Source organism: Pholcus phalangioides, unplaced genomic scaffold (genome assembly GCF_987345545.1).
Source record: "Pholcus phalangioides strain wild (caught in Gottingen) unplaced genomic scaffold, Ppha-v1.0 ptg000022l_1, whole genome shotgun sequence".
NCBI classification, from domain to species: Eukaryota; Metazoa; Arthropoda; class Arachnida; order Araneae; family Pholcidae; genus Pholcus; species Pholcus phalangioides.
In genome coordinates this window covers 24456366-24473840 of record NW_028301615.1, presented here as the reverse complement: position 1 = coordinate 24473840, position 17475 = coordinate 24456366, and the positions used below count along the sequence as shown (strand labels likewise).

Genomic DNA, 17475 nt, shown 5'->3' with positions numbered 1-17475 from the left:
TGAAATCTTTTTGAATCAGTTTTCTTTTTCTCAATTGAGATGCCACAATACACATGTCTGCACAGCATAATTCAAAAGTATGACTACCATCTATCCTCAAAATCCCCAGTGTTTTTTTCAGAGAAATATCAGAATACATCTGGAGAACATAAGTAGCTTGGAAACGAATTGCACCTAATAATTCATTAATATACTATATAGCAGTCCCCCCCCCAGGTGTCCTTGAATCCCTTAATCCTATTACTTCTGGCAACTACTGACGTTTTCATCGCATTGGCGATGTTGTTTGTGTTCGTGTGTTACCATCCCCCAAATTTAAAGTAAGAAACTGACATTTTCATGATTTTCTAAATGAAATATTGTTGCAAGATCTGCTACTTGCTATAACATGATCTTTTCAAAGGGAAGGCCGTCTAACATTTAATCTTCGAAGTTGGAAACCACAGAAAACCAACTTCAGTCGACCTCCACTGTGTAGGTTACCGAGTTGGAACCAAAGCTTTTGCGACGAGATGTGACTACCATCTATCATCAAAATCGGAAATGAAAAATAAATGTCCATGCGCATAACGTGTAATTTTTTCGTGCTCTGACTCTGCTACCCTGTTGGTAGACTTTCTTTGAAATAGCCGCGAAGATACTGCACCTCGTAATTTAGAAAACCACTGAGAAGAATCTCCAGGCGACTATCAAATATGTACTGATAGATCAATATTGCACAAAATAGCATTAATAAATAACTTGTTTAAAAAAAAAATTCATATATTGAGAAATAAAAATTACCATTTTTAAAAAATACGAGAAAATGTCAATTTGTCGACAAAGGTAATAAAACGGCACCAGGTAAAAAAATCCACAGCCGATTTAAATAGCAATAATCTCGGGGTTTGAAATGGACGCGAAGTATAAAGAAATACGGATTTTACCACGGAAGCGATGGTAGGGAAACAAAATCCGACTGCGTGGGACCGAGAATTATAGGACTCTTCATGGGAATAATCGGTTCCCCCCCCCCCTTGGACACACCACAATTGCGTGTATTCTATTGATGTTGGGCAGGGACAGGAAAAGCTGCTGCCGCCTCCCTTCAACCTTGGGTTGAGAAAGGCTTGGGAGATTCCATTCTTTTATGAAGTAGAGGTGGTTGGGGAAGACGATCTTATCGATCTCCGTCTCGGATGTCGATCACCCGCAGACACGAATAGGAACGAACACCCCACCCATATTTTCCAGTGAATTTTTAAATGGAGAAAATGTTTTTTTCTGCATCTTATCGGAGGTTGATCGCAAGTGATGATCGTATCAGTATTCAAATATCAAAATCTCGTGAAAATTTCCGCAACATGATCGAGACTTTTCACAGAAACTCATATGAAATTCCTTTGATCGTGAAAGCAACTTTCCTTCTGTTTCATTAACTGTGGTTAGTAAAGTACTGCAATAGCAATGTCACATTGACAAATTAATGAATGGGGAAGACAATGAATGAAATTTAAACAATGAAATGAAAAATTAATTTAACCTGATATCAAATTTTATGCATTAAATAATTCGACAGGTAAATTTAAATGAAAACAATAACTATTTGGTTATGTAGATAGTTATCAAGTGTAGATTCTACTTATTTAAATTTTTGTCTAGCTTTTTCTCTCCCTTCTATATTAAAAATTTGTCATTGAATTAGTGAAAAAAAAACTCGTACACGAAATTCTTATATCAGCTTTTGGTTGATATAAATTCATTTTTTAATTTAATTAATAAATATATGTACATCTATTGGGCCGAGATGTAGTTCGTTCTTTTTATTTTTCTTTCAGGTCAAAAGAAATGAGAAGATTTATGTGTATCACAAGTTCAGAGATGTCATAGGGTCGAGAGCATTTTACTAGCTTTTAGCTACTGCTCTCTTCTGTCCCAGCCTTCATCACATTATGAATTGACTGTTCTAACGTGCCCATTCAAATATGTTTTCTTCTCTCTGCATTTTCTTTAAAATATGTAATTTAATTTTAAAATAATTTGTATAGTATTATCATAATTGACTGGGGACAAATAAATGATGTTACTTATTGAAATAAAAACTTGGAAAAAAAAAGATGCGACGTTTAAAAAAAATCGACATTCTCACCGATTTTGAAAAATCAGTCCCTCTTCCCCAACACAAAAATATAATATGTAGTTCTTTTCATAAAATTCGTTCGCATCGAATGAAAAGGGCAAAAATTGAACTTCCTTTGCAAATAACCAAGGTGCAAGAGAATCCAGAACGTTAATACGCTGTCATGAAAATAACGACTCGGTCAAAACTCAGGACGATAGGAAAAAAAGCCATCCAGCACCCTGTTGCGTGCGCCCTTCAAAGGCCGAAAAGAAAACTTTTCATGGAAGTAGAGCAATGAACCTGAGCCAAGCTTTTACCCAGAAAACGGCAGCAGCAACAACATTCCAGTGTCAAAGAAAAAAACAAATGTCAGACAATCACGCGACGGGAGGAAAAAAACACCGGTTTTGCCATTCGTCTTTCAAGAAATTTTAATACAAATTTATTGAAATTAATGAGCGCTGCTACGAGTACATGGATTTATTGCGAATTTGAAATTGTTGGTGGCATACATTCACGTACTCAACTCGCCCAAAGCTGGGTAGCAGAATCAATTACCTTCACGATTATCTGTGAACTCGTCATAAGGACCTATTGCTAAGTCAACGGAAGATAGTGATACTTCGGCTAACGAAGATAATTCGTTCCGGAATCGCATTCGTTAGCCGAAACGTGATTTCCCATAGGTTTTAGTGGAAAACCATTCAATTCGTCCCAGGTAGACCAAAATATTGAAGTTTAAAAAAACCATCCCACAAAATAGCGCTGTAAAAAAAAGCCTGAAAGCCGAGATAAACAGCTTCGTAATTGGATGAAAAGAATTTAAAGGAAATAAGGTACAAATGCAATTAAATAATTGCACTTCTGAAATATAGATGGCAGCACTGAAAAATCAGACAACACTGGATACGTGTTCAGACTTAAGTACTCACACACTTCCGGCACAACTCACTACGTAGTAAATTGCCCATAGATGGCGATAGACCTGAGTGGTGCTTGGTTTGAAAGAACGACGGAAAAGCCCTAAAATGTAACGACTGTTCACTTTGGTATTCAGTCTTTCCCGTACCCACTGAAAAATCGTTGAAACCTAGAACTTTTTATTTAATGCATTTTTTCTAAGCTTAATTGGTCATCTTACATGCAGTGTTGCCAACTTAGTTATTTTCCAACTAGATCTGGTCTTTTTACGGCATTGAAAAAAATGTCCATCTAGTTGTTTTTCCAGTCTTTTTCAAAAAAATTTCCTGTGTACTAGTATTCTATTATTAAATTACGAGGATATCCCGGGAAATACGGTACGTATAGTAATCTAAATAATGGCTAAAATTAATTCAAGTTGTTTTAAGCCCGGTTTCTAGTTGTTTATGATGAAGAATCTAGTTGGAAAATTCTTTGACTGTTGGCAACACTGCTTACATGATGCCGCTCTAAATCTTTCTGAAAGAGAAATAGGCGTCGGAAATAAACTAATTTGGCTCAAGTGACACATACTAATTAGATTCATTTTAATTGGCGTGAAAGTTCAACGCATGACGTGGCTATGTTATATGAGTGTGTACATCAATGTCAACTAGTGTTGGGTAACCAAATCCGTATTCGTTAGCCGAAACTGAAAACCGTGGAAAAAAATCGTTAGCCAAAAAATTCGTGAGCCAAGGTATCACTGTAACGCAGGGAAAGAATACGAGTACAGACCTGCCAACCTTGAAAACGCAGAAGTCCTGTAATTTTCTCATAAAAATCCTGCAATTTCCTGCAAAAATCCTGCAAGCATACCATAATTTCCCGTGCATACTTCGCGGAGTAGAAGTCACATAAAGAATTAAATGTAAAATTAGCAAAATATGTGTATATTTTTTTTTTATAAGGTAACAGACTGGCACGGATGATACATTTAGAAGCAGCGACATTTTCTCTGAAAAAATACACTTTTCTCAAACTTCAAGATTTCATTAAAAGGGGAATAAAATTTATTCATGTAGATTACAGGACATTTTTTGTTCTCAAAGTAGCGAAACGCCAATGTGAAACATATTACATTAAAATATGCACTTTTGCATGTTTGAAATATTCATGGGTATGAAATATTCTAGAACTAATTACCTTAAATATGATCACACGTGCCAACTTTTGGAATCCAGAAATATGGAGATTCGCCCGGGGGAAGGGTGACTCGATAACAAAATTGTTTTTCTTAATCGATTGAGAAAAAGTGCCCCCTTCCTCCGTAAACAGGTCCTGCCAAGCCTCTGAGCAAAATATAATCTTGGAAGATATTAGTGATCAATTGGGCATACGAAGTCATTGATGTCATGACATCCTGAAAGCTCATGGGGAAAAAACTCCGATCTAAATGAAATTGAAAAATATTTCCTTCTAAATTTTTAACAAATCCAGAGAGTTGACAGGTCTGCGAGTATATGTGGGGAATAGGAGAATATCTACGATCGCAATACATAGTAGAAAGGGTGGGAAAAACCCCTATTTCCAACTTATGAAAAGATATTTTCCCATGGGAGGGGGAAGGAATCTTCATCTTTCTGATAGAATCTGTTTCAAAAACATTTTCAAGCTATACAATAGGACCTTTCAAAAAGATGTTCATGGAAGGCAAGGCGCAAATTGAAGAAAAAAAACCAAAACACGTGCAAAGCCGCGTGATGGCATAGTCAGGAAAGGGCAAAAGCTTATACATTCTGGTCTGTTGGCACGTGCGCAACCAAGATGGGGTTCTTTCACTCAGCTACAGGCAAGGAAATCGAATTCACGCGCTAACTGATGCGAAGACTATCGAAGCAATGCAACGAATACACAATGTTCCGGTTTCTTCTCAATGTTTAGCATTGGTACGAAAACTCTTCAGAACACAAAAATCTCCCAATTTTCGAAAATCCACACATCTTCACGTGATTTTGAATACACGCTACAAACGGGGTGTCTTAATGGGTTTACATGGTCAGATTTCTGCAATGTGTATCTTGGTCAACTTGTATTTACAATTTGGATTTTGCATGGTCAGATTTCTAAAAACCACACCTGTTTCAATCAGTTAAAAAAAGTAAATGATTTTTTTTAGAATTTGCGAAAAAAATGCGAGAAGAATCGAGGCTTAAAAAAATTAACACGAAAAATTAATTCTGCGGTGCGGTAGAGTCATCTATTAATTAAAAATGAGCAACATTGAGGTATGATGAATATAAACGCGAATTTTGAAAATGACATGCCCTCATGTTAGATGAGCAAATCACAATGCGCTATAAAAAAAACTGCCTGATATCACGCTCGTACTGGTGAAACTGGTTAAATAATTCCACACTATGATGAACTGTGAACGATTGAAAATCTTGTTCTCATTAGCATCATTGTATATGGTGTACAATCTTTAAGCCAAGAAGGTTTTGACAATTTTGATTGCTTGTGAAGGTGACTAATTTCATTATATCAAAGATATTTAAATCAGGGGACCTCTATTTAAGTTTGAGGACCGCGTAAGTTTAGGGTGCACTTTTAACTTTTCTGATTCCATTAAAAAATACGTATCTATGATGTTAGAAAATCGCACTAATTGATCATTAAGAACTTGAAACGATTCACTTGTTTCACAAAACATTTTTCTTCAGCGTGTCTCAACCTATGGTCCGCGGAGCAATCAGGTTCACTACACTTTCCACGAGTTCCCCGGTCGTACACGGAAAATCAAATCAGTGAATTCTGCAAATAAAAAATAAAACGTGCTGACCAATGACCCTCAGCTTAGACATTCCAAAAAGGGTCTCCAAGTCAAAAAAGTTGGAAACCACTGCTCTAAGGAAAGGGGTTTCCACTGTTTTGTTCTCTCAGAATCAGAACTGAAACCCAGGCGAACACGAATATTTCGACAATAATTTATACTCTCATGTAACTCAGTGTATCAAAAATTACTTTAGTCTGTAACATGTTGTGCATGTATATATATATATATATTTTTCCCCCTTTGTATAAGTGAAAGTGAATAAATTGATTCAGTTTGCAAATAAAAAAAAAAAAATACAGGTGTTTTCGTTGCACTACCAATGAAATATTTTAACGCTTTTAATACCACTACTAAACCGTACACGCACCTTTACATTTTCCTGGCTTTTGATACTACTATTGTACACAGGCCGCAACTAGATGCTTGGTCACCCGGGGCAAGCACGCATTTTGACGCCCCCCTATTCTTTCGGTAAAAAGGTCGCAGGCAAAAGGAGCAAGTTGGTATTTTTCGTTGACGTCTTTTGCGCTATTTTAGAGTTCTTTCCTCCCCACTTGGAAGATGAACAATCCCTTCGCGCGTCAAGGTCAGAGGCCAACTCAGAAATGGGCATACAATACTTAACATGCACCTCGGACACATTCCTCTGCGGAATTTTGGACGAATCGATATATGCGGGAATGTGTGTTCTGGGTGTATGTGTGTGGGCCTCCTAACTAACACGTTGTCAGAGTTGTGCTTGTTTTGTAATCTTGCTGGTGCTACCATGTCTCCCATATGCTAAAGTAAAGGTAGGTGTTCAAGTTTACATGAAATGCAAGTATAATGTTGCCTGATCTCTCCGACTTCTTGAAATGGTAAAACGGCTCGCATTCGTGCCTCAAAGTTGAAAAACCACAAGAAACCAACTTCAGTCGACCACCACTGCGCCGCCAACGGGATTTGAACTAGGATCCTGACTTTGGATGCTGCAGAACTAAGCTAGAAGCTCTCACGCAGCCCCAGGGTTCCGAGGAACACAATTTGGAAGTCTACCTATGCTTTCGAGTAGGCATTCCCGACCAGTACATAACAGGATATTCAAAATACGTAAAAAAAACAATCAGCGATAAAAAAAAAAACGAACTGTTCATAAAGTCAGGGTACTTGTCCAGCTAAAATCTGCGGTTCCGTTTCTCAGACCCTTCACAAAATTCTAGGTCTGAAAAACGGATCATCTTTCACCACAACAAGGTTATTGCATCGCACGGACAAACGGGGCACACCCAACGCCAACAAATTATCAGGTCCCAAAAACTGGGCTGTATTTTATTTGAGCAAGGCCCGCATTCCCCCCCCCCCTTGCCCTGCGTACGCTTCTGCCTCCAAGAAAACTATGGGGGGGGCAAAATTCATATTTGCCCAGAGACCTTTTACCTTTAACAAAATACAAACAAAACCATAAATTTGACATTGTCAATATAATTAATATTTCATTAGAAGAAATGCAAACAGTTTGCCTTCCTCCAAAAATTCTAGTTACAGCCTCGCTTCAAGATGCATAAGGAGCTTGCGTTTCCTGTGAAACACTTCACTTACCAAGTCGCCGCAAAGCAGAATGTGCCAAAATCAATTAGCGCTACTGCAGAACAATTTGGAAGAATTTTAAGAAAAAGTGCAAAAAAAAAAAAACACCCCACTATTACATGTGTGGGGATTTTTACCGCAGAACATCTCCAGTCAGCTGAGGGCTCGTTCCAGAACAGTGCTAAACATTGGGGCCACCTCGTCTCGAAAAGCCTACTTGTCGAACGAACGAGCAAGGTATTCCTGGAAACGCCTACGAGGTTTGCGTACTCCTTCATGGCCTGGTATACATAGTTTCTATATTAATCTGTATAACGTCCTCTATGCAAGCTGAGGGCTCTAGGACTGAATGTAAACTATATTTTGTTTACGGTGAAAGAAGTTACGATGAGACGCCCCTGACCACATTGATTTCATGCCATTCAACTCACGATGTTCAATTGAACAATGATGATTAATTGAAATAGAATTTTGTAAGGGGGTTACATTTAACCTTTTAGGAGGTTTTTAAAATTTTTCTGATGCACATTAGGAATAAAAGCGTATTAAGAACCCGAGATATTTCGGGGTGACCGAAATAAAGATCAAGGGCGAGATATCTCGGGATTGCAGCAGTACATACATCGCCATACGACAATTTCCAACCAGAAGAGTTGTGTGGGAAATGAAGGATTCATCCATCGGTGGTCGCCACACGCTCGGTAGGTAAAGAGTTTGCTTCAAACGTTCTATGCCCGGATTCGAACCCATGGACCTTGATGGTAACCTTCATAGTGGAAGACGAGCATCTTACCACGGCGCCACTCGGGCGTAGTAAGGGTTAACTGGTCCAGGACCACAAGTGGGGGAGCCAGCGGGTCCCGCCGCCTCTACATTACAAGAGGCACCGAATTCACCCTTTAACTGCTTCTTCTACGTTAGAAGGGGTACCGACTTGCCCCGAGTGACAAAATATCTGATTGCGGCCCTGGTTTGGTCATCTGCAATTGCCCAGTTCGAACTGTGAGCTGTGCAAATATGAAAATTAATCAAAATTCAGTTAAACTGCCTCGGGCGCTGGACAAGAGAGGGCGCAAATTTCAAACTATTCAATATCAAAAGGGGGAGAAGCACCAAAATGCGCGCTTGCTCTGGCTGTCCAAGCATCTAATAGCTGCCCTGTGCTAGGGTGCCACAGATATATGATTGTCCTTGTATATACCATAGTTGCCAACCTTTTTTGTCCCATCGCCCCCTTCTTCAGAAATTTTGTTGTCCCATCGCCCCCTTCAGAAATTTTGTTCTCCCATCGCCCCCCCCCCAACGCCATCTAACCCACAGGATCCTACGTTATACCCGTAGCTTCTACCGCCCCCTGGAACTTTCCATCGCCCCCAAGGGGGCGTTAACGCCCACGTTGGGAATCACTGCTATATACGATCATTTTTTATAAAAAAAAGCACGCACATACTAAGTTGATGTTCGTCACCTGCTGGAGCCAGTCTCATAACCTTCCCTTTGCGAAAAGCCTAGGTTAATCAGGATTATTTTAAGTGTCACGAGGGCCCACCCCGGGCAAACAATGCACCTGCAACCAACCCTCAAGTTTTCCCACTTGACGTTTCATTGCTATGCAGGTCAGATTCCTCTTATGCAACAAGGGCCATGCCAACACCTTCTATAGCAGAAAGCCTCCACGCGAAGCTCGTGACGCCACCGAAGTCGTCCATTTCACCCAGTCATTGGATACACTGCAAAAAAGGTAAAGATTTCGCGTACGTCGGCCTGCTATATCCAATGGCTACAGGTGAAATGGACGACTTCAGTGGCGCGGACGCTTCTTGCTATAGAAGGTGTTGGCCATGCCCGACAAAGCCCATTCGTTTTGACGCTGTGACTAATGCCCGTTAGTTAAATTCGGCAAACACTCGCAACGACGGAGAAAAACTTAACAGCAAACACCATCGTATATATTAGGAGTTCACGGCCCGCTGAAATTTTTCCGGGGAGACGTAAGCTTGAACGAGAAAATAATCAACTCATTGCTTTTCACTGTATGTAATTTAGTAATGGGGTCCGCGGATTTATTGGCACAAAGGGCTAAGAGTCCCAGGGTAGAAACTAGAAATGAAAATGTACTGCGTTGCCCGGTGTAGTGTCCATTTTAGCGAAAATCTCTCCGTAATTTTGAACGGAAAGATTTTAAACTCGGCAGCCTTCCTGATCCGGCACCACGATCGCCCCTAACCCTGGCCTTCCCTAGTTGCGATCTAAGGAGAGCGCAGGGTGTTGACCATAGATTCCAAACCTTTTTTGGCTCATCGCCCCTTTCTTCAGAAATTTTTTCTCCCATCACCCAAAACGCAATGTTATACCCGTATCTTCTACCGCCCCCCTGGAACATTCCATCGCCCACGTTGGGAATCACTGGTGTAGACCAATGGTTGGTCAAGCAAACCTTTGGAACCTCACGGCCCGGTGTATTTTTTTTTTCCGTGAGTGGAAGGCCCGGTCATACACACGACTAATGAACAACAAATGGAGCAAAATGAAACAGTAAATCAAACACGGTCCGGCATGGGCCGAGGCCCGACGGTTGAGAAACACTGGTGTAGACAGACTTGGAAGTCGGGGGGAGCACGATCATGTCAATTAATATATGCATTAGATCAGGCGACCCCACCTTTGACGCTGGGGAGGCAATGCCTGCCACGCCCCCCCCCGTATCTCCGCCCATGGTGTCGACTATAGAAATTATAAAAACTCTATGTATGTACGAGCAATACCGAGATCATTAGGAAATCCACCGAGATTACGCTATAGAAATTTTATATAAGTTCTTTTATAAAACTTGAGAAATGCAACCAGTAAGCGTATCGGTTACATTCGATAGTAATCAATAGATTTATTGGATATTTGCAAGTTTTATAAAAGGTATTTTATCAAACTTTTATAGTGTAATCCTGGCTTAACTCGGAAGCGGGCACAAATAAATATATTTATTTAACATTGATTAATAACCGCTATTGACTGGCTGGAATTTTTGGAAGGCGAAGGGCCACTACATACTTTGTCACCCGGAGCAAGAACGCATTTTTGGTCACCCCCCCCCCGGTACACCAGATCAAGCTGCCCTTCCCCCACTTGCGGCCCCCATATCAAAAAATTTAATGATGCCCCTCAATGAATTTATAGCACGTAAAAACAAAAAATGGTAAGAATCGTCCCAGGTCTTTCAGGGCCCATGGATATGGCCCTTTATAAGCAGAGGCGCCGAGATGAAAAGAAAGCATTAGGGATAGGTGCTCGTCGTTCTGCATATGCGGGACTAAAGCGCGTACGTAAGATGGGGGGGGGGGAAGGAGCATTACATTGTTTTTTCAGAAATTATTGGGGGGGAGGGGTCAGTCCCCTTTCAAAATTTATTGGGAGGCTCATATTGGCCTCAGCCCCAAGGATCCGGTGCCTATGTTTATAAGTAGTTATGACATACATAAGTAAGGGGCCGTTCAAGTATTACGTAAGCAAATTTTTAGCCATTTTTGACCCCCCCCCCCCCCAAGGGTAATTGATTGACCCGAGGGTGGTTGATGACGTGAGCATCATCCAAACCCCAGATTCCATTTTTGTGAGGCCCGGGTGGGCCCATGCCTTAAGACGGCACTGTCCAGGATGTGGGAGGCCAATGGTGACTAGTATCGAAACCGCCAGTTCATTTGGTCACAACGACAAAAATCAATAGTAAAAAAGTACATCAGGTCAGATATCAAAATCGAAAATTTCATATTATGATAAGATTCAAATAGATTTAATCAATAAAATAGCCTCAACCTGTGTCCTCTTAACGCCTAGGCAACGGGGGGCCCTCAAGTGCAGAGGGCCTCTCGATCTGAAAAATAAGATCTGGTTGAAATTTTAGAGTGCAAGCTTGTAACTTGGAAAGCAAAAATTCACCACGTAGAGGAGAAAGGAGGGTGCCTCAAAAAAAAAATAGCTTTGCCCGGGGCCCCCCCCCCCCTACCCATGACGCTCTCAGGAGGGCACTGCCTCGACCCGATGGTGGCGTTAATGCCCCCATAATGTAAAACCTGCTACTCCTCAAACAGCGGGAAAAGAGAAATTCCCTATCTATACGCGATGGAATACACGTATACATTATAATATTGTCTCTGGATATTCATAGATTTCGAATAATAAAGATCAAGAAATCGTGATCAAAAAAAAAGATAAAATAAATCGTACTTACAACATTAGATTTATCGGACACCATAATGATTAGATTCAAGAATGAAAAAATACACCGGCGAGAACTAAATGACTTTCAGAGGCTGCGAGGAACGAGAGACAATACAGCAGACGATGCACACGTGAGCGGCGGAAGCCAAATGGACGAGTAAGGCTTTGTAGCGCACCTCCAGGGGCTTCTTCCCAACGCCAAAATGTCATTGTTCTCGCCAAATTATCATTTTCCCTGCCAAATGTCAGACGACAGCAGACGGAGAAAGATCTAGAAAAAAGAAAAAAAAACTGTGGGAGAGAGAGAGAGAGGGAATAAACACAGCCAAACTATCGCCAAGTCAGTGAGTATCCATGTTTATTTATTTTTGTTTTTATTTTCTTTTGATGAAAAATTCACAAAAAACATCATTATTTCAATTCAAACCACAGAAAACATCTTTCTAAAATCTAAATCATTTTACGCTTAAATTTCATGTTGCTTTTATCAGAGTTAGGGACCTCCGAAATTTCGTTAACCACGGGGCGTAAATATTGGACCCATGCGCCCTCCGATACCCTTTTACCTGCAGAATACTTACGGAAATATACCCCCCAAATATTTTCAAATTTTCAATACCTTGACGCAGAGCCGCAACTAGGGGGGGGGGGGAAATGGGGCGTCTAGTGCCAAGGGCGCGAAAGCAGGAAGGGCGCTGGGAGTTTATTCTTTTTTAATGTTAAAAATTATAGAGATGGGGGCGCAAAAAATGGAATCTGAAGACAGTAACTTTTCAGCCAGGTTTTCCGTTTGCGTGAAATTTGAATCGCCCAGCGGACATGTCTACTCTGGGGCGCATTTATGGGTTTTTGCCGCCCTTCTCCCGTTCTAATTTGACTACTCTTTCCTCGAATTCGCCACCCTGTGTTTTAACCCACTCGACTCCCCCACACCACCACTTCCACAGGTACACCTGTGTCTCTTTGTCACTTTTACTCTTTTCGTCACTCACATGTTTGCACACTTTTATTCACTCCCATGCTCACACACTCTCTATAAGTCACTTTTGTATACTTGCGCACGGTTTTAGTCACTCACATATTTGCACATGCTCTAGGTCACTCTTTTGGTCGCTCACTGACATGGTTCCTCGTTTTATAGGGCACTCTTTCGGTCGCTCATTGACATGGTTCCTTTCTTTATAGGTCACTCTTTTGGTCACTTTGACATGGTTCCTCGCTTTATAAGTCATTCTTTTGATCATTTACACGTACTCTGTGTCATTTTTTTAGTCACTCATATGCGTGAACGCACTCTAGATCACTCTTATGGTCATTCACATGCTTTCACACTCTCAAGGTTACTCTTTTGGTCATTCATGTGCTTGAACATATTCTAGGTCAGTGAATCTGAACCTTTGCAAGCCCGCGGCCCTGTTTATTTCATTTTTGTGAGGGAAAGGTCCGGTCACACAATACGACTAATGGGAAATAAATGGAGAAAAACGAGATAGTGTGTGAATCATTCGCGTCCCGATTTGACTCATGTCAGGGCCCGGTGGTTGAGAAACACTACTCTAGATCACTCAGGCTGGTATTCACCGACATGGTTTAAGCTATAGTCACAATTTTTTGATAACAGATCGACACGGATTGGTTAAATTCAGGTTTTTAACCAATCTATGTAGATAGATCTCTTATCAAAAAATTGTGACTACAGTTTAAACCATGTCGGTGAATACGGCCCTCAGTGACCTGATCCTTTTCTCTGTGGGTCACTCTTTCGTTCATTCACATGCTTTTTTTAATAAACTCAGAATTTTCATCAATTCTGAAACTATTTCTTGCATTTATTCTGAATTTTCATTTCCATTTTTGAATATTTTTGTGATCCCCCCCCCCCCAGAAGAAAAGAAATCGGAACTAAGGGACCCTGCTATTATTTTCGCACCGGGATCCGGCATCTGATAAGGGCGGCCCTGGGTTCCTACAACGTGGGTACTATTGTCAAGGATTACTATACCCTATATACTATTACTATAAGATAAGTATAAGGGCTAAAGTGGATTTTGCGAAACTCTGCTGCAAGTCTATTATAGGCGAATACTACAGGGGGGGGGGGGGAGACAAACCGAAAGTATACATCGCCTTCCAACCACTGAACGGGGTGGTGCTATAGGAACGATTATGATGGAGAGCGATACATACTTTCGGTGGCCTTCCCCCCCACTTCTCGGTCGGGGAGGGGGGGGGGCGCTGAATTCGTTTACGAGGCCTGTATAGCATTTGATATATAGGCAGTACTATGGAAACTTACCTTCTTGTTGGCCATATTTCGTCGAAAATTACTCTGGCGGGCCGTATAAGAGTGCGAACTGCTCCCACGAGGTCCAAATAATGATGAGATAATTATGATTATACCCGTTTTCGGTTAGAGTGCAGAGGTCTTTTTCTGTATTATTAACCTTTTAATGGCCAATGTTCCCAATCGTGTACAGGAACCCTGTGCCCGATTGGTCCCACTCGTAAAGACGCCACGCTGTGTGAATACTGCATTATGATTGGCGTTGTTTCCAAACTTTGAGGTGCAAATACAAGTTGTTCTCCCATATCAAAAAGTCTCTCTGCAGAGAGACACAAAATAGCCGCAAGCAAACCTTCGACACGGCACTTACATAACATAAAAACTCAAGCATTTTCCATTTTCACTTCGAAATATGAAAGTCAGGTGGCAGCACCAGTAGAACACGAAACACATAGCTCTGACAACATAAATACGTTAGAGCCACACTTACACTCACAACGCTCATTCTCCGGCATATTCCGATTCGTAGAAATTCACAAGTGGAATGTTTACGAGGTGCATCTATGGTCAAGTTGGTCGTAGTATTGACTTGTAGGCTCTCGGGTTTCATAAAAAAAATTTTCAAGCTCGATATGTCTGGAAAGTTATTAGATCCTCAGTTCTGTTTTTGCCGTTGCAAAAACAAAATGTTAAGTGAATTCTCCAAGGCTTCCGTAAAAAATTTTTAATTTAGCTATTATAAATTATAATAAATTTTTGTGTCAAGCTCAAAATGATTGTCATTCATTTTCGGGAATAAAAAGGCGATAAACTGTTGCTATGCGAAAAAACGACACCTTCAATGACCTTCACGTTATAAGTAAATTTATGCGCGGTTGTGGGTAGGGATGTGAAAGAAACAAATTATCACCGTAATAAGGGAGTGATTTAGCGCTACTAAATGGTGACTGATCACCACGATATTGTCAGAGAGTTGCGGTTTAAGATATATAAGAATCGATAACCATCTCTACTTATCCATCACCGAAGACATTTGATAATCATATGTGATTATGGTCTCTTGGGATATACATACGATCTTCAGTTCTTTTCTGTGCGAAATTCGCTCATCATGGATTCGGATCAGGTTCTCGATGATTTAATGAAGTTTGTGATTTGCTTGGAAATGAAGTTGAGTGTATAAATTTATTACTCGAAGGAAATTGAAGGGGAATGTCAAGGTCATCTCGACGCTGTAATGATGGTATTTTCAAGAAATCTGCATGCAATGTTGTCGAATTATTTCACCGATGGGGGAAATGACATTGAAAAGTAGAAAATGAAGTGAAACTTGTTTCATAAACTGTTTCTACGTGAGATCCACATTCAAAAAGTAAAAACTAATTTCTTTCTGCTGGTGTAACTTTCTCATCCAAATAAAATGTGTTCTAAGAATATGGGCAAATGACTCTATGAATAATTTTGCTTTTTTTCTCTCTTTCTTACCTAGTTTACTACCATTTAATAGAGGTTCATTATTTGCGTATATTGCAGATCGGCGCACTTTGATACATATTCTGAATTTTTATTTCGCATCATATTATACGCTTTTTGATGTGTGCATGGGCGTCTCTCATAGTCTATCTCTGTATGGTTTCTATTCAATCTCTGTATGTATTGCTACTGTTACCCGTGGCTTCGCTCGCGTGAATCCGGTAATCCGAAAATTCTTCCGTGAGATCCCTTAATAGGGAGTGAATTTTGAAAAATCCTTTCTTAGCGAGTCTTTGCATCATTAAATGAAGATACTGACCAAATTTCTAATTTATAGTTTCAGCGGTTTCCACTCGGCATGATTTCCCTACATAGCATATCAACAGCCTTATGACCCCCCTTAAGGGTCGAATTTTTAAAAACCTTCTTAGAGTGAGTCTTTACATCATAAAATAAAATTACTGACCAAACTTTATAAATATAGCTTCAGACCCCTTTAGGGATCGAATTTCGAAAAACCTAAGTGGGTTTTTACTTGATAAAAACTGACCGAATTTTATATTCATAACTCCAGTGGTTTCGGATCGGCGATGATGAATCTGTCAATCAGGATATACGTCATTATATTATATATATATATATATGTAGATTTATATATTTCTCTCTGGTTGGACGAGATATCTAGTCTTCATAAAAGCCTCTTGTTTTAGCACTGACAACCCAAAATGTTTTGCAAAGTTGATTTTTCTCGATGGAAAAATTTTTCCTATACCCCTTTAGTTCGCACCTGCTGAAAATCGGAAGAAAACCTACTTCATTAAAAAAATGTATGGCATTTTGAAAGGGGAGGGTATAGTGATTTCTAATTGCTGCTTTTTAAAGGATTAAGTATATATTTTTTCGTGTACTTGTTTTTGGTTTTTCTACGATTTTCATTCTTTTGTGAGTAATCGGCAATATGATGTCTAATTTCTTAGGTGTATGTCTTGAGGAGGTGTGTCATATTGTGCATTTATTCTGCGTTATGATACCCTTAAAGGCAAAATATTTATTCCGAATAAAGACATATTTGATGATTTTGTGCCATTTTCCAAGTTCGAGATACGAATTGAAAAAATTGTTTCTCATTGGAAAAGTCTCTCCGGAGACAACCGCCAGACCTGCCATATAATTCAAGTATTCACCATCTTCAATTCAAAATATGGAAGACAAATGGCAGCATCAGCAAGAGCATTAACCCAGCTAGGGCCATCCTTGCCAGAAGCGGGGCACCTTAGCCTAGATTCTTTTCTTCTGTGAGAGAGGGGAATCATAAAATATTCAGAAAATAAAAATCATAAAAACTCAGAATGAATGAAAGAAATACTTTTAGAATTGATGAAAATTCAGAATTCCAGAATTCAGAAAAATTCTGAACAAATGAAAGAAATAGTTTCAGAGAATCCCACAATTGATGAAAATTTTCAGAATCCCACTTGATCAATCCAACTGATGAAAATTCAGAATAGCGAAATTGATGAAAATTTAGAATTTATTTTAAAAACATTCCAGACATAGCGGAAATTCAAAATTTATGAAATAAATAATTCCAGAATTATTTCTGTCTAGATGAAAAAAATGCAGAATTGATAAAAAAAAATATTTTTACAGTAAATGTGGGGCCCCCGAAACACGGGCCCGGTGCGACCGCACCTGTTTCGCACCTCTAAAGGCGGTTTTGAGTCCCAAAATACGGGCAGCTCATGCTAGAAGCCTCAAAGCAGTCATATTTTTGTGGCTCCCTCTCTGTTATCTGATTTTTACTTGTGCCCTTTCCCCCCCCCACCCCTTAAAATATCCCATCACCGCAAGGGGGTGATATGGCCCAGGTTGAGAAACATTGCTTTATTAGATGAATATGTTTAGGATCTACACGCACACACACACACGTGTGTGTAGTGGAAAGTAGTAATAGTTTTGTTTTTTTTATAAATGCAATATGTAGGGATTTTCGAACCCACAAACAGACAGCTCGGTTTACTAACAGATTGGTTCTCGAAAATCCCTGTATTTATTTGTTTTACCGAGCGAATATTATTACAATGCTCGAAACACCACAAC

At 39.9% G+C, this 17475-nt stretch overlaps 1 protein-coding gene across 2 annotated transcripts in view; it reads right to left on the bottom strand.

The window, feature by feature from the left end:
- The window catches only part of LOC149070045 (sodium- and chloride-dependent glycine transporter 1-like), a 52995-nt gene extending 41208 nt beyond the window's left edge, over nt 1–11787 (bottom strand). The window contains exon 1 of one of the 2 annotated variants that reach the window (XM_089250232.1): nt 11629–11787. In XM_089250232.1, coding sequence (XP_089106358.1) covers nt 11629–11652 — 24 coding nt within the window. In that variant the 5' untranslated portion in view covers nt 11653–11787. Of the gene's footprint in view, nt 1–783; nt 925–11628 lie in introns of those variants that run through there. The other variant, XM_089250234.1, reaches the window with a different exon arrangement.
- Between the last annotated feature and the right edge of the window lie 5688 nt (nt 11788–17475).